The following is a 22,873-nucleotide window of genomic DNA, read 5'->3' as shown; positions in this document are numbered from 1 at the left end:
TGTTGCATTGTAAAAAGTGCCCGAAGTCCTCCTCAGAACAAGGTAGATTCTGCATACAGAAATGCTTAAATAATTACATTCTAAAGGCCAAGTAGAAAAAGGTCTGCCATTTCGGAGACAATGGAAGCATCCATCATTATTTTTGTTGTTACCGTTTTTCTCTCTGCTTATCAATATTTTATTTTTCAATTTACATACTCAAATGGCGCTCACCGACAGAAATGTGCAAATGTATGAGAGGCAGAGCAAGTAAGCAAGAATGAGAGAAAGGTTCATCTGTGTGATGTGGTAGTATTCACTCAGTATGTGCTCAGGACACCTTAAAAATTCACTCCTCATTCATCAAACAATAGAGATTGCATTATCATACTATAAACTACAAGGAATATTAAGACACAAAAACATGATTTCTGCTATTGTTATAAGATATATTACAAATGGCATCAGAGAGACATCAGATACAACAGAATTTTAGAGGCAAAAGAAAGTACCACTTAATGTAAGAAGCACTGAGGAAAATCCTCAAAGGAAGCAAGACTTGAGTCCAACCTTGGAAAATGAGTAGGATTTGAATGAGTAGGCATGCTAGGTGAGGGACATGGCATGATAAAGAAAGGAAAGCACCAGGGCACACTGGGAATGTCAGACTTCAGCCAGAGGCCAAGATGAGGAAATATAGAAGACAAGCCCCAAGAGGTGGATTGCTGCCAGACAACAGAGGGCATTGGAAGCCAGACTAAAGGAGGCCCAGTGCACCCGTGGCAATGAGGAGACATGATTGTTCTTAATCCCCAGAGATGCTACAAGCATCTGATCAGTAGATTGAAGTAAACTAAAGTTAATTAACATATGTCTTACCTCACACACTTAGTTTATTGTGGTGAGAAACACTTAAAATCTGCTCTTAGCAACCTCCAAGTAGACAATCATACATTATTTTAAACCATAATTACCATGTTAATGCAATAGATTTCTGGAACTTTTTCCTCCTAACTGAAAGTTTATATCCTTTGACTAACATCTCCCCGATTGTTCTCTTGTCCCAGCACCTGGCAACTACCATCCTGTTCTCTGATTCTGAGTTCAACTTTTTTAGAATCCACATGTAAGTGAGATAATGCAGGATTTGTTTTCTGTGCCTGGCTTACTTAGTTAATACACCGCCCTCTAGGTTCATCCTTGTTGTCCCAAGTGATAAGATTCCCTGTCATCTTCTTGGGATGGTTTGGCCGTAGCCTACATCAGGCCTGAATTTCATATCTAGCAGAAATTTCAATCATCATCTCCACCTTTCCTAAGAGTGTTTTTGCCTATGTCTGATCGTAAGTACCAATCAGCAGTTCAGACTATGTGACGGTGAGAGGTATAATCTTGTATGGGGAGCAGGAGAGAGAGAGACTGAAAGGGAGTGAGAAATGGAAACAGGCTACCTGGTAAGGGAACGGGGGGAAGGTGGCTGAAAAGGCAGGTGAAAAGGTATGGAAGACTAATGTAGCCCACCACAACATTTTATAGAAGGTTCACTCTACTAAGAGGTTTTATTCTGATTCTTTGATGACAGTCCCAGGGAATGAGATTGCTAACCCCCGTTAAGTGGTAGAGCTGACTGGTGTGGGAAAAGAAGGAGCAAACTCAACTGACATGGACTTACCTGGCACCTTCAGAAGGCCCACGTGATGCAAGAGCCTCATCCCCACAGAGTCTTCTGTCCCTACCCCAGAACGAGTCTGTGTTAATTTAGCATTTAGATGTATTTAGCATTAGATGACAAAATCAAATGTGTGCCATCGGTTTCAGTTTTTCTTCAACGAGACAGGAAAGCCTGTGGTGTCCCAGTAGGGATATTTATCCAACCTTGATGGAGCCCCTAGTCTCCAGGAAAGCTAAGACTCTGAGCTCCAGGACCTCAGACCTCCTGACACATAAAATGCAGTCGTTAAAACATCAATGGGCAGCTGAGCCCTCCTGTTATTTGTTTGCTCCTTTGCAATTTTTCTTGAGATTGGAATAGATTCATCAGCCAATTAAGATGAAAACCAGCCAATTAACTAAATCCTTATTAGCTTCTCTTGTCCAAGGGCAGGGATGCAAAGGAGGAACTCTTGCTCGATGTAGAGAGGTCTCCCGGGTCGTCTTTTGAACAATTGCTAAGTATGACTGCCCTTTCTCTCCTTTCCTATAAGCGGAGGGCTTACCACCTGCATTTTATTCCTGGGTCCCCCCGATCATCCCAACTGACCCAGGAATTCAGACAGTGGATGCAGAGAGGTAGAGTCTCTTTATCATTTCCTTGCTAATGGAAAGAGATGTGATAAGAAAATTAATCAGTTTAACAGAATACAATTCTCTGTAGTGTTAAAATTTGGCCCAAATAAGCAGTCTTACTTTTTTTTAATGTTTTAATTGTGAAAGTGTTACATGCTCATTGTAAATAGCTTAGAATGAATATACATATATGTTAATATTCACCTATAATTTCACTATCCAGAGATAACTTCTAACTACAGTTTGGTTAATTTTGTCCCTCCAGTGCACATTGTTTTATATATTTGAGGTTGTATGTAAAAATTTGCTGTATTAAAATTTATGTTAATGACTGCACCAATATTCTTGATGTGAGTGTCCCTAATTTACTAAACCGTTCCCCTATTATTGTTGCACATTTAGATTGTTTTCAGTGCTTCATTATTATAAATTATGTTCTGGTTAATGTCTGTGCACAAATCATTTTTAGTTTTTAAATGCAGCTTATTGTTTCTAGAGTGATGATGAGTTGCAGACTCTCTTCCCATAAGGTGGGGGTAGCCTGCAGAGGTGGGGCGTTGAGAGGCGGGGCCTGGTTGCTGGCAGTGCCTGCTGGGGGCCACATACTAGTTAAAATCTCATGGACCTGTGTCTGATAAACAGATTCTTAAATCCAGAAACAGGATAGTCTTGGTATATTCACTGATTAGGACCTTAGGGCTGACTGGTGATCATTAAAATAGCACAGGATGATGAATAAGCCGTTATGACAGTTCATTTTATCATGCAGGAATTGGGAAATCCCCTTTCTGTAACAGAACTATTCATGTCTGCCAACTAAGACATTCTTTTTCTTTCTTGGGATTAGAACACTTGGTAACCTTTGTCTAAAGGCTGTTTGGTGGACAAAGAATTTGAACAAAAGGCAGACAAAATTGAGAGCAATGGTGGGTCCCAGTGAAATTTTACTAACCCCACCAAGAGATACTGTTCTGTACCTCTCTCATGGGGCAGGGCAGGGGCAAAATTTGAATGTTTGTTTCTCAGTTTCATACTTCCTTATTGATTCTTCAGTGGATATGTTTTTCCCTTTAGGCCTGTCGTTAAGATCGTGTTGCTGACCTTGTAAAGCCAAGAAACCTGCTTTCTTCCAATAAATGTTAATTTCATCAGCTGGTTTATCCTATCCGTGACCTTTGGATAATTGCATTGGAAGTACATGGGCTGCCTGCTTAATCACGTAAATCTCTGGGTCCCACCATAGACTTATTTAATCAGAGTCTCTGGTTGAGTCCCAGTTGGCACTTGCAACAAGCACTCCACTCAGTTGTTGTTTATCCTGAAAATCATAAATTAAAATCATAGAGGATCACACAGTGGTTAAGGTATATAGGCTCTGGAGCCAGACTGCCTTGCTTTGAATACTTTCTAGCTGTAATACTTTGGAAATTTGCTTCAAATCTCCTTGTATCTCAGTTTTCTCAAGTATAAAATGGGGATAGTAACTATACCTACGTCCTAGGAGCGCTGTTAGGGTTAAAAGAGTTAATACATATGTCAGACACTTAGAATGGGGCCTAGAATGGGTTTAGCTTTTAATAAATATTATCCATTTAACCACAGCATTAGACCAACTCTGTTTATGGCATCCTGCAAAGACCTTTGACCCTTTAACCATTATTCTTGTTTCCCTTTCTTTGTAAACATTAATCTACTCCCTTATTTCCTCACTGAACTAATATTAACCAATGCCTCTTATGCTCATAGTCTTGCTAAACCCTGAAATTAGTGCTTTATCACTACACTAAGCCTTCATTGGTATATATTTATAGGTGTCAGTAATGCATCACTTCTGATTCCTTCTGGATTTGGATTTTTCTTCCTGCTCTTTAGATCAAAGAGAAATTTAAAGAGTTGCCTCCTTCTGAGAGAAGAAGGTATACAATCTCATGTTTGGTGACTTGGACTTTAAACAGGGGGCTTTTACTGAACTGCCATATGAAATCATGTACTGCTGTATAAAGTAATAGTGAAACATTTACATTTTGAGAACATTCTTTATAAACCATAAAGTAATACAAAGATTAGAGCTCTGCTGATTTAGCCAGATTTCTCAATGCAAAAATAAATAGAAAAGGGCAGTAAGGGGCAGTCTTATGATGAATCTGGAGCTAACGCTTAGGCTGCTTACAGAGGAAACTTTTTAGAATGTAGTCACTGCTAATCCAATTTCCTAGCAGTCCTCATGACTGTCTTAGGCATCACAGCCTTTAATACTCAAATATTATTTTCACGACTTGTCACTATGGACTGGTGTTTCCTCAGGGCAGTTTGAGTTCTCAGTGAAAACCAGGGCAGCACCACCAGTGATACTGAGAAAACTTCATATTCTCACTATTTCACACACACACAAATGTTGAACGTTAATATCTGAAGCCATTGATTTGAGATAATTTTCTACACTTGATCAGTGTCTAAAAAAAGGTTAGCTTGGTTTAGATCAGCATGAATTTCTTTTGCTGGATTATTGGGAGTCTCCTAGGGAGGCTTCAAGTTGGAGTAGGGTTTGTTAAGCCCTTTGGGAAGCAACAATAAAGGAAAAAGCCAATATCCATGCCATATACTTAAGCAAGCATTGCAACAAAGTTACATTCCTTGTGTTTATCATGTGAACTCAAGCTGTTGTCCTGTCTGGACAGCAAAATTGTACTGAAATACAGAGACCCTACTGACTAAGAGAGTGCTGCTCGTTTGTATGCATATTGCAATGTAAATATGAATAATTAGAAACCAAGAATGTATAACAATTGACAAAGCCAGTGTACACTCATTTATCACTGAATTTTTTGTACAGTACTCTATGGAAACGAGAAGTTTCTTTAAAAATGAAAACCTAAGTACAGGTATGCATTCTTTTATATTCTAAAAGTCATATTGACCAATGTCAAGGTGTCTTGAGGTGGTATCATTTTACTACTTTTTCCAACTTGATTATTGGACATAGTCTTAAATCTATTTTTCATAATTGGTACAAGGATGAATCGAATGCCCGCCACGGGCTATACTGCTGAAAGCTCAGAGTATACCATGCTCATGAACATAAAAATGAATAAAATGCTTCTCTGTTTGAAGTACAACTCATAAAATTCTTCTCTTCCTTTTCCTGCTGACCACTCCAAATCTCCTTACTAATCTATTTCCTTTCATTAGTTTTGCATCTTGAATCAATCCTTTTTTCCTATTCCATTTGGTATCCCAACTTTGGACTTCGGCCTTACCAAGACTGTAATCAAATCCCCACTGTAGATGGTATCCACACTTTACAATATGGATAAACAACACCATGTTTCTGCTATCAGGCCTTATCTACCACTTCATCTGGGGAGGGTTATAGGGTATTAAATAGCCTGAGTAAATGCCTGACACTGGGCCTATCATAAGTCCCTGCCCAGTGAAATGACTACCCTTTCCATTCCTATCATTTGCGTCATGTTCCACTAGTATAAATCAGGTTTTGACTAACTTTTTCTCTTATTTAAATTTAAACGCCATTGCCTGTGGATCTACCAATACTGGACAGTTGTATTAGGAATGATGAGAGATGAAAATCTGTTTTCATCCTAGTCAAAGAGGCAGGCATGCACAAACTTATAACATAGTGAGTATTACAATAGAGAAATGCCCAAAGACCACAAGGGTGGGGGATGTGACTCCACTGGAAAGAGTCTGGAGTAGAGGGAGTGGAAGATGGGGAAAGCTGCTTAGAGGAGTCATTGGCCTGCACCTCAAAGGACGTGAATATGCTCTATGAATAGGCAAGTGAGAAAGTACACTCCAGGCAGTGCAGCCACTGCAGACAAAGGCTTGTTATTGGAACTGCCGGAAGCCCCACAAGGTTGGGCATGCGTTTGGGTACAGGGTGGTGAGGCATGCCAAAAAGTCACTAAATCTATTTCCCTGCTACTGTCATTTTTGAATACAAAAGCTTTTTTTAAAAAAGCCCTTTAGAGATACTCACTTTTGGTCAGTTACCTTTTATAGGCCCAGGTCCTGTAATCAGGTCTTGAAGAACTTGTGACTTAGGAAATGCATTTTTAAAACAATGAACAATATAGCCATGAATAATTAAGTAGAAATCCTCTAGCACTGAACGAGCTTCTCTAGAAATCAAGAGTGATGATTTCAATAGTAAAGAACGGCATAATGGAGGGATTGGGATTTAAATTGGGGGTGCTAAGAGGCATAGAATTTGACTAGGAGGTATACAAAGTGGAAAGAATAATTAAATCAAAAGCACAAAGTAAGCATGAGTATATTGTGTCGTTGAGGGTATTGAAATGAAGTAGAATAATCCTCCATTCATCCTACAAATTGTACTGTAAGGTTGGAGCACGATAAGGATGGGGGAGAAAATGGTATGCAAAGCAGACACTTGGTCCTGCCATCTCTCATGTATCCATCCATCCATCCATCCATCTATTCAATAAGTAGTTGTTGTGTATCTGCATTGTGTCAAGTCTTGGAATGAAAACTGGCAACATAGTGGTGGCATCAAATCAGAACTCCAGGGCTGCAAGGGAACTCGGGTCTAGAGTAACCTTATCCTGACGTTGTTGTGCACTAAATTCTGTTGTGGACCATGGACCTAGCCCAGTTTTCAGCCCTGGTCTTTCCTTGTCATTTGTGAAAAGGAAACTTGTGTAAGATATTGTAGCAAAAGCTAAGGTACATGGCAGTGGGAGCCTGGATTAGGCTACTAGTAGCCAGGTTCGACATTCAAAGCATTCAAAGCTGTCACCCAGATTTGATCATTGGTAAGATTTAAGGGATGACAGATATAGATAGATAGATAGATAGATAGATAGATATAGCTAGATATATATATAGATATAAAATAAATGCCTACAAGATTACCTTCTTGGCTAACAGGAAGTGTGATTACACAAAAGTCTAACAGGAAAGTTAAGAGGACAAATTAAATGTGTTGGTCAAGACACTATATCATAGAAGCTAAATCTAGCACCTCAATAAAAAACACATTGCACATTTATTGGACAAGGAATCCAAGCGCAAAATCATTAAAAGACAAACAGATCATACATGTGGTTTTGTTGCATGTTTGGTGACCAATTGTGTTGTGTTTGGGCTCCAAAACTCTGGCAGAATGAAGATTATTTTTCTTCATGTCTCATAAAGATAACTGAGCCCTATTTTTTTTGTAAATGTTAAAGAAAATACCCTACATATACATAAATCTCAAGACAGACTGGAACAGCTGGAGATTTCTATAGAATTACACAAATGTCATCACAATAAAAAACTGCAAAAACTGAGGTATCCACGATTGCAATGGGTTGTAAGGCTAAGCTCAACTGATCTTCATATACAGTTATTAATAGGTGGTAGGGTTTGCAATTCTACAGTTTACCCTTTATTATTCACCTACTTTTGACATTTGTATAAGGGTATAATTTGCACATACGTACTGAGTGAGCGTTAGAGGGATAGAGGGACAGTAAGATGTTTACATACTAAAATAGATAAAGGACAGTGTATTCTAAGATATCCAGATGTTTTGCAGGATTTTATAAGTGCTTCACCAGATGTTTGAATTGGTAGGAAATCATTACCTGATACTGTTTTAGTGAACTCGCAGAATTTACAAAGGCTGAAGATGATCACCCATTTTCAGTGGCCGTGTTATTTTAACCTGGCATTTAATTCTCATGTCCCTGCTGGTTTCAGCATTACTGGTATGTGCTTCTGGAAGCCAAGAAGATTCAGCTTTTGTATAAATATCAAGTAGGTCGTGTGATTATCCAGAAGCGTCAGCCTGGTCATTTTCTTCAGAGTTGAGTAGGTAGAAATAATTAATGGGTTGGTTTATTGACATGCAATGAGACATTCTTATCTTTGTGGCTTTAATTCCCAGCTTCAATCAACTAATTTCAGATTTTATCTGAATCACCTGTAATTACATGGGGCAAGAAAAATTGCCACCAAAATGTAACCTGATAATGCTTAATGCAACTGTTAGACTAAATCTTGAACTTGATACAGGCACACAAGAGCTTAATGCCTGCATAAACCAGACTGTCTGTTATGCCTTACCGTGGTTTCTTACAAGAACAAGTCATCTAATTCAGTAGCCTTAACTCTGGGAAAGCAAAATATTGAGGAGGAAACAATGATGGCAGCTTAATTTGTCTTAACTGTGGGCTGGGTCTGAGGAATGAATAAGAGCAGAATGAGAATGAGAATTCTAGAGGTGAGTTCAAATCACCAACTTAGCTGTGCACTGGCTGAATATCCTTGGACAAATTACTCAACTCTTTGAGCCTCAGTTTCCTATCTATAAAATGGGAATACTTGTACCCATTTTTGGAGACTGTACTTATGAATAATTTGATGTAAAGCTACCTTCTTTCTCGTCTCTCACCAATGGTATATGCCATGACTCCATGAGTAAATAGAATTGACTATGATGGTCATTGCTAATTTTGTTGATTTTTCATTATCACTTTGGTGGACAAAGATATTCAACAAAATGTATCCTCTTAGGACCTGATTTTGCAAATGAGGAGACTGAGGCTCAAGAGAAGCATGTTTGGCTTAAGTCAGGGCACCAGAATAGGAAGGAAGTATAGCACAGGAGTTAAAAGAAGAAGGAATCTGGAACCAGAACAATGTGAGTTTTGAATTTTGACTTCACCACTTGCCAGGGTGTTTGGTTGTTGTTGTTGCTTATCTTGAACAAGTTAGTTTAACATCTCTATGTCTCAGATTCCTGCAAAACTGGTGAGAATCAAGGCAATAATAATTCTACCTCCAAGGTGATTAAAAGAGTAAATTTTCCCTTGAGGGCTTTTTGAGGAAAGGGGCAGGCACTGTCCTCTACCGAGTATAACTGAAGTACATAACCACCTGAAGACATGAGGAGGAGCCAGATAACCTCTCACTGTTTTGTGCCCCCAAGAATGCTCCAACAGTGTAAGGGTTTCCTGGGGTCACTAGTCCTAACTCCAGATTTCCCTGGAGCTCGGGTGTTTATGATCCTATAGTGGTGGCAGAGGAAAAGCACAGTCTTTTTGATCAGGACATTTTGTCATATAAATTACCATGCATGTGACCATACTCAAAACAGCATGGCACAGACACAGGAACACACAAATAGGTGAAACAATCTAAAAAGACCAGAAGCAAATACAGTACATACGGAAACTTAATCTATGATAAAAGGGGCATTCAATTTCATGGTGAAAGACAGTTCGTTTAATAAATAATGCTGGCACTCTTCACTTTTTATCTAGGAAAAAATATTAGACCCCTGTCTCATAGCATTACAAATATTAATCACTGGTATATTTTTAATCAAGTTGTAAAAAGTATAATAATAAAAAATTTTATAAAAATTTAAGGAAAACATGTATATTACCTGTAGTTGGAAAGGCCATTTTAAATGAGGGAGAAAATCCAGGAACTTTAAAAAGTAAAAAGATCAACAAATCCAACCATACAAAATGGTAAAACCCTTTAATAGCAAATACCAAAAACGAGATTTAAAAGCTAGATAAGAGGGTGGGAGAAAATATTTATACCATATCACAAAAGGTTAATATCTCTACATTTCACATGACAGCTAAAGTTGAAATGAAAAACATAAATAACCCACAGAAAAAAATATGTGAATAATACAATCAGAAGAGAAATGCAAATAACCAATGAGCATATGAGAATATACTAGAACTATTTCTAGTAGCTAGAAAAGCAAATTAAATCAGTGAGATGCCATTTTTTTCCCTGTAGATTGCTGTAAATAAGTAATAAATAACATCCAATACTATGGAGATCATGGGAAAATGGACGCATCACACATACCGATAGACGAGTAAATATTCATCAAAGTCACTACCAGTATCTTTGAAACTAGTTTGACAGCATCTATTAAAATAAAGCATGTGCATACCTTGACTGAACAATACTACCTTTAGGAATCTTTCCTACTGAAATGAAAGCACCAGTATGAAAAAGAATATCTCTGAGGCTATTTACTGCAGCATTGATTTTCATGCTAAAGTAAGATGGAAATAACTTTAATGTCTTTCATCTAGGGAATGATTGAGAGAAGTGAGGTGCATTCAAACTACAGAAGTTCTGTAGCTTTACACAAGAAAGAGCAGCTCTATTAGTATGGACATGGAGGGACATCCATGGGCATAATGTTACTTTTTAAAAAATACTGATTTTTAGAAAAGAACCTCTCAAAAATATATATATATATTTATATATATCTGCATCTGTAATATATATATATGTTTATATAATATATATCTGCATCTGTAATATATGTCTGTATCTGTTTTATATATATATATATATATATATAATATCTGTATCTGTAATATATATAATGTATATCTGTATTTATATGTGTTGTTGTAGGAGCACACTGAAAGATGTTGAATATGCCTAATACACTCTCACACTGGTTACCTCAGGGTGTCACTGGAAGGAGGAATAGATGATTACCTCTTGCTTCATACACCTGTGTATCATTTGGCATGTTATCATACATGCATTACTTTCTTTGATTTTGTTTGTTTGTTTTAAAGAAAGGAACTGATCTCAAATTCTAGTCCCCTAACCTACTGGCTGGGTGAACTTGGAAAGTCATTTAACCTCTCTGAGTATTATTTTTCTCACCTGTAAAATCATAATATTGAGGAGGATTGAGCAAGAAAAGATGGGTCAAGTTCCTAGAACAGAGCTTGTTAAACAGTGGGTAATCAGCAGAAGGGAATTCTCTCTTCCTTCCTTTCTCTTTACCTTCAGTGATGTGTTTTTGGGGATCAAGCCAGTCACCACTTAGAACTAAGCACAAATAAGAAGAAGGAAGAAGCAGCTGCTCCACAAATAAATAATCTGACAACCTCCAAAAAGCTAAATTAAAATGACTTTTCTTTCGGGGTTGAAAACCGTCTTGGATGACCCATATCACTGCTCACTTCCTGCATGTATCCAGACATTGAGAGCTATGGATCCAAGAAATAAATGCGCATGGCATATTGAGTGTGGAATTAAGCGACTAATCCATTGACCTGGACTCCCATCAGAGCTCCCTGTTCTGAAGCCAGGATGGGTTGGGTGGGCATCTGAAAGCAGCCTCCCTGTATCTTTCTGCCTGGATCCCTCACCCTCGTCTGTCTCTGCCCTGAGAATGCTGCAGTGTTGGAATCACAGTGTGATTCATGCTGTTCCCCCTCCTCACTCAACCCCTTCTTCAATGTTTTAAATCTTTATTAAAGAGCCAACATTATGCTAGACCATTTATGAATACATTCTCACAATCTTCCCAACAACTCTGTGAAGTAGCTGTCATCCCCATTTTTTTAGATAGAGAAATGAAGCCACCTAGTCATGTAGCCACCTTCACATGGTTCTGTGGTAAGGATCTTTTCCCCATAGAATAATAGCTGTAGAGGAGAAACACTGAAGACGTCAGAAGATTCAGTGGCTTCAATTCTCCCTCAATAATAGTTTGCATTCCAGCGATAATCCATCCTAGTTGTTAGGACTAGTATATCTCTGAGGAAATGCTTCAGTGTTTTCACTAGTTACAAGACTTGTATGTCTTAAAACAGTGCACTCTTTACTAGCAAGGCTTACCTTAGCACTTGAGAAAAGGGCCAGAGTCAGCCTGCTTCTTGCTCTGAATTAAGCTTTAATATACACACACCTTTATTATAACACTTACCATGTTTTGTTATAACTATTTGTTAGCTTGTCTGTCTTCCCACCATACTGAGTGTCCTGAAGAGTGGGAACATTTTGATTTACCCTTCTATCCCTGGTTCATTAGATATAGTCCATTAATTTTTTAGATGAACGCACAAATTAATGATTATGGATTAAATAGGGTATGTGCAATTCCTTAGAGGTTCCCAAGTGACAGCCCTAGTTCTCAGTGGGAGAACTTAACAATGGGCAGCCCCAGTTAAAGACCCTCTATAAGCTATGAGTCGGTGGCCCTGCATTGGAGGAAGCATTCATCAGCAAATTCAGGGGTTAACTTTAAGGCCAACTCCATCTATGAAATAAATCTGAAATCAGAAAGGGACCAAAAGCCTGCAGCAGTGGGTATTTTAAACTTGCTCATTAATAATGGCTCAAAGTGGAGATTTATTACAGTTGAGAAGAGAGGAAGAGACAGTAAATCAGAATCGGTGAGGAAAAGAGCAAGGGAAAGATATGAGTTCTTATTTAAAATGTATTCATATGCTTTATAACACCAAAGTAGAGATTGCTATATTGAAGTGGAAGGCTTTATTTGTAGGATTGAATTCACTATAGATATGTTTTATGCCAGTATTCATTTTCCCAACTTTCATTTCCTTTCTCTTGACCAAAAAGTAGGGGACTTAGTTTATTGCTTGAAAATGAGAAAAGATTGCTTTAGCTGACTGTCTTCAGGAAAATCTTCCTTGCTTCAAACAATGGCTTGTAAAAAACTAGTTGGATCCTAGGAAAACATGATTTTATTAGCACATATGTTGAAGAGAGTAATTTTTAAAACATTCAATTAGTTCTGCCTTGAGATAGAATTTAAACACACTCAAAGCAATAGGATTAAATTCACGTAAAAACCTATGTCCCCAACTGTTGCTTGGGAACCAATTCTTTTCCCATTCAAACTACTCCAAGGATAATCAAGCTTGCTCTTGGCTGTGTTCCAGTGGAAGCAGATACCTGCCTTTAATTCATAAATCAGAACATGGTAATTCCCTGCCTAAACTCTCAGTGCCTTTCTATTACTTTGGAGTAAAATGCAAACTCCTTAGTGTGGCCTACAGAGCCCACAACCATCTGCTCCTGGTCCATCCAGCCAGCCCCATCTCATTTCACTCTTTTCCTCATCTGGTTCATCAGGCTCAAATCCACTGACTTCCTCTCAGTTCCTAAACACATCCAGCTCTTCTCTGCCAAGACCGCTGCTCTTTTCCTCTGCCTTGGATGTCCCTTCCCCTGCCACTGTTAAGAAGCAGTTTTTCCAGTTCTTCCAGAGTTTACCAGCTCATGCTTCCAGAGAGACCAACCCTGACCACGCTACCTAGGTTATCTCTCCCATCCACACTTTACACTATGATTCATTTCCATCTTGTCCCTACAACATGCTTACCAAAAGCTTTGCACAGAGAGACACATATAAACCTATCTCCCATATTTCCCACTAGCCTGCAAGATTCGTGAGAATAGGAACCATGTCTCTCATTCATTATTGACTTCCCAGAACAGATGGCAGTACCTGACACCTAGTAGGTCCTCAGTAAAGATTCATGGCATCGACTCTCAGTGCCAAGCCTAATGCCTGGCACATCAGAGGCTGTCAGTAGATGCTTTTGAATTGAATTTATCTTGTTGCCATAGGACTTAGCAAATTCACATAAGCTGTATAAATTAATTCCAAATGTCTAACATCCTGCCCACAACAGCAAATGCTGCTGGCTCAGGAAGAATGAAAAAGGAAGATGCCTAAAATTACAATCTAACTTTGGAATATCTTCTCTAGGACAAAGATGTCATAAGGCCAGTTTTAACTCTCATTATTGGACTTGATTCCTCTGGTTCCTTTGCTCTCCTGACCTATTTCTTGTTTTTGGTGAAAACTTTGTTGTTTTTGTCTGGGTGTTGCCAAGGTGTGTTAATAAACAACTGGAACTTTTTTTATTGCCTGGATGTGAACAAGCAGCTGATAAGTTTTGCTTTGGGTTTGCCAAGGCTCATGATTTAAGCAGTTGAAATCACAGAGTCACTGAACATCTTTCATAACTCACTGGACCCAGAGCCAAGAGAACGTTTGGGATTTGTAATTTATGGTAAGAATGGCAGTAGTGCCATTGGGAAATATTTTGGCAAGATAACACATCACTGTGATGCAGCAGTTAAGTTCCATGGTTTAGACTGTGTGAAAATTAATTTGCAAAAAATATTCAGGTCTGTTTTGTGTTCTAGTTTATATGTAAATTAGAAGATTGTACAAAAAGGATGCCAGGGATGATGGAATTCAAACATCATCAGACTGGTTGTCCGTTAATTAAAATGATTCTTACTCTGTTTTGCTTTATTTGCATTTTCTCTCAACAATAAGTTGTATTATGAAACTAAAAAGAAAAAAAGACACGGCATTCCTAATAAGCCAGAATAGCGGAGGCTGTAAAAAATAAAAGTTTAGAAATCTGATCTGGGAGGATAGCCATGGAAACTAAGAGAAAAAGAATTCAACAATATTTCTTTTAGCTTGGAAATAGAAGCAGTGCCTACCACAGCATTATATAACCCATTTTTGCCCCTAAAGATGACATGGATTTCTGTAAACCTGAAGGTTAACGCTATGAAGGGTAGTTAAGTATCAGAACCTTGGGGATAACTGAGAGTTCTGCACAAACCCACAGGGCAAGTTTCTCACTCTAAATCTTGAAACCTTAGTTCATATGCCTATTCTTGCTCTGCATGCAAAGTCAGCCATCTCACTCCCGTGCCCCAGTAAACATGGGCACTTCCTGCCCTCCTGTTTTCACAGCCTTTATCCTAAACCATTTCCCTAGAATCCAGATCACACCACATTTGCAGACCTATTCTGATCCATTTGGCACTTGAGGTCCCTAGACTAGCTTCAATACCTTAATTATTGCCCCAGCACTTAACACTGCTTCTAACAGCACGGACTTCTTATTTTTATCTGCACTAAAACCTTGTCCCGTGCAGCTGACCCCAGAAACTATCCCTAGAGCAGCTCTTTGTGTGTAATCATCCCATTAGGTCTCCTCAGAGGCCTGCAGATGGGACCCATACACATTCTCCATCACCTACACTGAAGTATTTTCGTACCCAGACCACTCTGTGTGTGTTGCCCTGTGGTTGCATGGCTCCCTTAATATCCTAATTTTATTCAGAATAGTTGAGTTTCAAAGCAGTTTGATTTGAACCTTTGCACTAGAAATTTATTTAAACTGGAAAATAGATACTAATCTGACTCATGATTTACCAAAAGAAACGATGTCAAAAGTCTTACAGGGGTCTTGGCAATAATTAACTGAAATTTCCTATGATAATCTGCTCCTGTATAGAGCCTGCTGAAGAGGAAGGGGTTTAGAGCAGCAGAGGCTCAGTGGCACGGGGAATCTTGAGACTCCAGTTCTGTTCTTTACTCTGTCCTTTCTCACCTCTACCTGGCTGTGTGACCAAGAGTGGAGGACTTTACTCCCTGCCTCTAAGGCCTTAAATCCATGTCATGCATTTAAGTCAGATGATCTGTAAGGTGGCTTCTATTTCTGAAGAGCTATTATTTCATAGCTGATTTAAAATCAGCAATTCAGGGGTAAATAAACTTAGATACCCCTTCAGGACTGGAGCAATGAGGGACACAGCTGAGCGGGTGAGACTGTTTCTCGGTTGTTCCTCGATTGGCTGAGCAGGTGATTAGCATCAGAGACTCGGGCTTCGATAGTGAAGTGGGGATATAAAACCCTGAAACTGTTTGTCATAAAGAATTCCATGCCCAATAAAAGAGAAGGCAGATGTTCTCATAAAGCTTTTGCTGTTTTTGTTTTTGTGGGGGTGCTTTTTGGGCATGACGTTTATTAGTAACGTACAGCAGCAGCTGCCCACCCATGTTGCCACATAATAGCAGTCTTACAATCCATTTATGGGCTTGGAATTATTTTTGTTAATGCTTTTCATGGGAGTAGATGACATGCAGTGTGCACCAGCTATAACTACTTTTATCATGCAGCTGCCTTCTAGGGAGAGCCCTGCAAGCATCATAGATGTCTTGATTGTCAAAGAGGTTATTGTCTCAGAGTTTTAAAGGTAAAGGGGTGCTGTATTACTTTTGTATTACTGTTACAACAAACGATCACAACTGTCTGGCTTATGACAGCACACATTTATTATCTTCCGTTTCTGAAGGTCAAAAGTAAAAGATTCTCAAGGGGTTAAAAATCATGGTGTCAGCAGGCCTGTATTCCTTACAGCAAGGAGGCTCTAAGTGAAGAGTGCATTGCCTTGCCTCTTCCAGCTTCTAGAGGCCACCTGCATTCCTTGGTTCATGTCCCATTCCTCCATCTTCAAACCAACACAGTACTATGTTCTCTCCTGACTGACCTCTGTTTCCATCCATAGATCTTTATATCTCTGACCCTCCTACCTTTCTCTTATATGGACTTTTTGTGATTACACTGGGCCAACCCAGATAATCCTGAATAATTTCTCCATCTCAAGACCCTTAACTTAAAATACTCTTTACCACCCAAGACAGCATATTCACAGGTTCTGAGGATCAGGATGTAAACATCATTTGTGGGAGTCATTATTCAGCCTACCATAGGAACCATGAAGAATGACCCAGGTCCAAGGGAGATGTGACTTACCAAGGGCCTCTCAGCTCACTTGTGGAGGTGCCCTGAGTGTATCCCTGGCTTCCTCACATTTGCCACTTGCGTGTGCATTACTGACAAAGATTGCTAGGAGAATGCCCTAATGAAGGCTTTATTTTCATAATAAATTTGAGATTACTGAGGGATAAATAAATACAAGATTAAGGCAGTGTTTTTTCAAAAAAGAGTAGTTCGGAAAAGACAAGTTTATACGTATAAAGTAAGTACATTCATAATGCAAAAATTTTCTTAAATATTGTAGTCTTGCTAGGACATGGTACCTTCTAAAGGTGTTAAGTAACTTGTAGTGATAACGTATGTATGTGTGTATACTTTTGAGATGGAGTCTTGCACTATCACCCAGGCTGGTGCAGTCTCAGCTCACTGCAACCTCCGCCTCCTGGGTTCCAGCAATTCTCCTGCCTCAGCCTCCTGAGTAGCTGAGATTAGAGGCACCTGCCACCACATCCAACTAATTTTTTGTATTTTTAGTAGAGAAGGGGTTTCACCATGTTGTCCAGGCTGGTCTCAAATTCCTGACATCATGATTCTCCCACCTTGGCCTCCCAAAGTGCTGGGGTTACAGATGTGAGCCACCACGCCCAGCCAGTAATAACATATTTTTAAGCAATGATACGAGTGCTGATGAAGCACATGCACATGTGTCAATGTTCTCGTTTCTCCTCTTCCTCCTCCTCCTCTTTCTCCCTCTGTAACTCAGGCCATTGCTACCATTTTAAAAGTCATTAGTGACTAAAAAGCCCATTCAAACTCCTTAAACTAAAGGAAATGGACTACCAGAGGCTTATTGGCATGGATGAAACCAAATTAGATATTTGTCATCTTTCAAAATGAGGCCCATCTTATGTTGATGTTGAAGTGTTTGCCAAGGAACTTGTTCTTAGTTCTCCTCCCACGTCTGTTACAGTTGCCTGTAACAAGAAGAGAGTCCTAGAATTTGAGTATCTTTGGCAAGTGTCTGCCAAACTCGTCTTTAGCCTTAGTTTTCTCCATCTATACTATAGGCAGAATGATGGCTATTGTAAGTTAAGGCTTTATTCAATTTGAGTTTAATTAAATCTGAGTTTTGAGAGGGCAGGTCCATTTAAGGAGGCTAACTTGATTGATAGGTTCAACTCCTCCAGGAGTCACACCCTGACTCCCTCTATCATGGCAGGGTTGGCTAATATCACACTCGACCTAACGCTAGTGACCCTCCCCAGTGTGTTAGTTGTTCTTATGCTTATCTGCCTTCCTCCAGATTCAGCCTAATCTAGGGCATGATGCAAAATAGGAGTTCACGGCAAGTCTTATGGGTGGATGAATGATTGGCCATATCATCCCTGGGGGAATTTGAAGGATCCATGGATCCAGAGACTCAATGGAAATACTGAGAGGAGCAGGTAAAGGCTGAAAGTATAGTTTTGGTCTTCACTGACATAAAATTAGTAGGCTGGCTCCCCACCCTTGCCCTGAAAATGTTCTTAAAGAGAAATAGAACTGGAAATTGCCATAGACATTTATTCTAATAGATGTTTTAATGTGACACTGAAAATGAGTGGATGGTTTCCTTTGGGTATTTGTGCTCAGCTCTCAGTGTCATTTTTCTGCCTATCAAATGAACACCAAGTCTTTGTCTTCTGGTCCATTAGGTTAAGGACGCAGTGTTGAACTAAACAAAGATGAAGTCAGGTTGCTAAGCTCTTGTCTGGCATTGATTCAGGGGCGGGCTCATAAAACAAGTCGCTCCCTCAGTTTAGTCTTGACACCCCAAAGAAAAACACTTTGTGTATACTGAATGACACTTTCTTTGAAAAACTTCTAAATAGGATAAGGTTGATTTTCACAGGAGTCTTGTCAGATAGGAAAAGCAGAGCATCAACTCAAGGGAATTGCTAAATATTTGGACTACCTCAGGTATATTGCAAAGATGATGTGGACTGAACAATGATGTTAGCATTAAAGGGTTAATGATGACTGTCTTCAACAAAGAAACTGAAGGATGAGTGGGCCTCAAACAAGGATATCTGATGATGAGATCATGAAGTTAGGACTTAGAGAAGTGGACCAAGATTCAGGCGGGGAAAATCCCATAGCAACCCCCAAGGATCTCCACGGGTGGAAACATTTGGTGGTTCTCTTCCATTTTTACTGCTCTTGTACATAGCTCTGTTTGTTTATGTTGTTTCCCCAACCTGCCACTCGGGCTAATTCTATAATTTCTTTTTGTTTCTAGTTCCTTCTTTCTGGGGATTGGTGAACTCAGCTTGGAATCTTTGCTCAGTGGGGAAACGGCAGTCGCCAGTCAACATAGAGACCAGCCACATGATTTTTGACCCCTTTCTGACACCTCTTCGCATCAACACAGGGGGCAGGAAGGTAAGCCACCATATTGCTTCCATGGTAAAGTTGAAGATGGGGCCATCTTGATTCTGAAAGCTGATCCTTAGGCTTCTTCAGTCTCTGTGATGAATTTGCCTCCCACCTAGGAATACCACAGACTTCAGACCTGCTGCCATTAGATAGAAATATGTCTACATTACGCTTTTTCTCCCTAACTAGTCAAATTCTTGTGTTTCTAATTACTCTGTGCCTCCTGGAGGTTGCCTGAGGTCTTATCAGGCAACCTTGGTACCCCCATAAAGAATAGAAAGCATAGTGGCCACTCCTGCCTATCATGCTGGAAAAATCTTTCCTCTAAGAAACTGCTTTACTAGGCCTTCTTTTAACCTCAGTGAAGTGGGAAAACCAATTAACAAAAGTAAAATCAGACGTTTATCACCTTGGGAGGAAAAAAACAAACAAAAATCACCTTAGTTGATTTATAAGAAAATCAATAATTAATCTTCCTGGGGGCATCTTGCTGGCTAAGAATCCTAGCTCCTGCACAGAAATGCTGAGCTGGGCTTTGCGATTCTCACACCTAAATCCCTCCTTCACTCTCCTCCCCCCATAATGAGCTCCTCCTTAATTTGTGCAAGGGCATAGTGCCCATCGGGTTTTCTCATCACTAGAATCTTAGCATTTCTCTTGTTGGTTTATGTTTACTTGGCTATCGTTTACTGTTGAGTAGGTTGTTAAGGGTAAAACAAAAAATGCACATGCAGAAAATTGTGTTTGAAGGTAATTAAACTGTTGCTAACTCAAGAGATATGGAAAATAACATGTGCGCAAAAAAATTGAGGTTAAAATTGTTGACAGCTTTTGTTAATACCAGCGGCTGATTCATTAGGGTTTGGGCTGATTGGGCTCTGTTCTCTCTTCCTTTGTGCAGTCTGTTCACCATAAATACCATGAAGTTTGTAAGTTAATTTTTTTCTCCTTCTGATATATTGAAATATATTTTCTCATACAATGTAACTGTAACAAACACACACACCCTAATGACTCATCAAAAAGGTGCGAATGACTGACTCAGCTCAAAAGGCAGGTTTTAAAATACATTGCATGTGGTCGACACTATTTAGTTACCTAGTATTTGTGTATGGTTGTAAATATGACTTAAGAAGCATTTTGTGGAAAGGTTGTATATAGGTCATTTGGTTTATTGCTCTAATTCCGTATAAAACTAAGCTAACCTAATTATTGTTCCATTTTCAGTGTTATTTTTATAAATCCTGCAAGGAACTTGCCATGGTTTCTAAGTACACCTCTCTTTAAAGCGATGAATTATTTATTTAAAGTCATGAACGTATGCGTTTGCTGGTCAGTATTTAAGAAAGAGAAGTTGCAGTTATGATGAAATATTCAGTCATCCTTTTTTCTTGGAAAGGGTGATGTAGGGGATAATTGCATTCTAAGCAAAAGGAAAAGCAGAGGGAGAAAAGTCCAAGATACAGAATGGGGTTTGGTGCCTGAGTTGCAGAAATTACCTGAAAGGTAGCCAGCAAAGCTGAACACAGAGACTGAAGACGGGCTTGCAAGATGGTAGGCTGGAGAGGACAGCAGAGGGCAGATCCTGAGGCGTGCTGGGGAGCTGAATCCTTTTCCTAAGAGTTATGGCAAGAATTTGAAGGGTTTTTAGATAAAGTATAGATTGGGATTGAGATGAAAAATGTGTCAAGCTAACACACACAATGGATATATGATTTTTATTTTCCATCAGAATGTCTTAAAGGAAAAACGTTGATGTGAAAGAGAAAAAAATGTGGACACAGCTTCTCCCTAAAATTTATTGGGAAAGAAGAGATTGGGAGATTGTCTAGTGTTAAATAGCAAGTTATGATTTGGGGTTTTTACGTTTTAGAGGTTTTATTTTGAACAGATGATTCCGTATCTTTCCAATTCAGTAAAGTATACCTGATCCAAACCAATTTTCAAATGCATTGGAGTCTGGAATCTTGGCAACATTTACTTTTCACGATGTAAATATTTATATCTGGCACAACTTTTGTTGTCGGTGATTTGAAGAGCTGAGAACTGTCTGATGGTTCCTTTTGCATTGGTGAAAGGTAGAAAATAAAATATAGTCGATCATTAAGGTAATGCCTTAATTTGAAATGCCTTAATTTGATAGACAGTAGGTAAATCCTGTTTGCACCATCATGTTTTGAAGGTGATGTTTAATGAGTTGGAGACTTGTTTTGAAAGTGAGAATTCAGGTCACTGCTCTGAATTTCATTTTCACTTAAAGGAATACCCAACATAATCGATTTGAAAATCACCCTGTAAGATGGGAAAGTTTTGTAGGATTTGGGCAAGATGCCACATTTTGAAGTGTGAGACCAGCTGGGTGTCAGTAGGTGAAATACACCCCAGTAACGATGTGTATTGTGTCACATTTTTTCCACAAGCATTATTCTTCCTGGTGTTTAAATGTATTTTATGCACAAAACCATGATGCAGCTCTCTGGAAACCCCTGACTTGTGTTACTATGTTTATTTTAACATATTTGGCCTGACATTGGACTCAAAAGGAACAAGGGCTTTATTTACCATAGTTTAAGGCTAAAATTCAACCTCAGTACAAGAATAGCAAGGAAGGTTAGTTATTCTTTACTCTGGAGTAAACTTCTCATCCTATGCACTGTGCCTTGAATGTAAGAGAAATTATTCATTCTCACTTAAAAATGAGATTTATTTCACCTTTTAGCCTCATGCGACAGGTTGCAGTCAAAATGCAGTTCAAACTGTGTTTCATGCAAAAAGTTGTTTAAAATATTGCACATAAAAATCTTCAGGCTATGTACATAAGACATAACGTATTTGAAACATACATGAATTTTTTAATTTAGACTTGGGTCCCATCCCCAAGATATATAAATGCAAATATGCAAAATGAATAAAATTTGAAACACTTCTGATCACAAGCATTTTGCATAAGGGATATTAAATATGTAATTGTATTTTTACAAATGGCACGCCCTTAAGGCTGAGTTGCATGTAGATAAAAGATTCCTACCTTGGAACCAATCTCCAACCTTTGACCCTGTTAAATTTAACTTCCAATTGCCAAATTGGTTGGAGCTAATTAATCCATTCTAATTAAAGCTATTAAATTAACTCAAGAATCAGGAGGAGGATAGGGAGATAATTCTTTGTGGTTTCATGTTGTTTAAAGTCTCCATATATGAAGAAGTTTGATTATGATATAAATGATGTTTTACACTGAGTTAAGCCTCACTGACTGTTTTAAAGATTGAGACCCTTGTTAGCCATTGAACTTGTAAAATTTCACAAAAATTTTTATCGTTCATGTCTTTTTGCCCTGATCAAAGTACGTGTACACAGTGTTTTGTGTTTTAATTTTAGTATACTAGTCACATAAATGAGATTCTTAGTAATTTGTAAATGAAATATAGGATGAGAAAATTCCTCAGCAAAATATGAATAACTTCACTTAATTATTTTGGAATATAGATACTTACTTTGAGCATTTGATATAGGTGGGCATTGAAAGGTTGTGAGTTTAGCTTTCAGGGAGGAAATATGGCACGTAGAAACCTATCTGCTGATCTAAACTATCTAAAAGGAGAAAAAACATTTAAACTGAGACTAAAACCCACTTGCCGATTCTACCATTTTGACCAAAATTAGTTCCACCATCTTTTCTCATCTTTTAACTCATTTAATGCAATAGACACCTCAGTAGTTAATGACATGACAATTCCTTATCATGTGTTAAGTGTAAAAGGTAGGATCTAAAATTATCCACTTCATGATCCCAATGTGGTTTTAAAAAGTATCCAAGATATTAC

The 22,873-nt window shown here is 38.7% G+C and overlaps 1 protein-coding gene across 3 annotated transcripts in view; it reads left to right on the top strand.

The window, feature by feature from the left end:
- Positions 1-22,873, top strand: part of CA10 (carbonic anhydrase 10) — a 538,166-nt gene that overhangs the window by 212,193 nt on the left and 303,100 nt on the right. For all 3 annotated transcript variants that reach the window (XM_017540214.2, XM_017540213.1, XM_037742584.1), the window contains one exon: positions 18,913-19,055. In XM_017540214.2, coding sequence (XP_017395703.1) covers positions 18,913-19,055 — 143 coding nt within the window. The remainder of the gene's footprint in view (positions 1-18,912; positions 19,056-22,873) is intronic.

Source organism: Cebus imitator, unplaced genomic scaffold, assembly GCF_001604975.1.
Source record: "Cebus imitator isolate Cc_AM_T3 unplaced genomic scaffold, Cebus_imitator-1.0 Scaffold123, whole genome shotgun sequence".
Classification (NCBI taxonomy): Eukaryota; Metazoa; Chordata; class Mammalia; order Primates; family Cebidae; genus Cebus; species Cebus imitator.
This window is presented reverse-complemented; position numbering and strand designations above follow the sequence as displayed.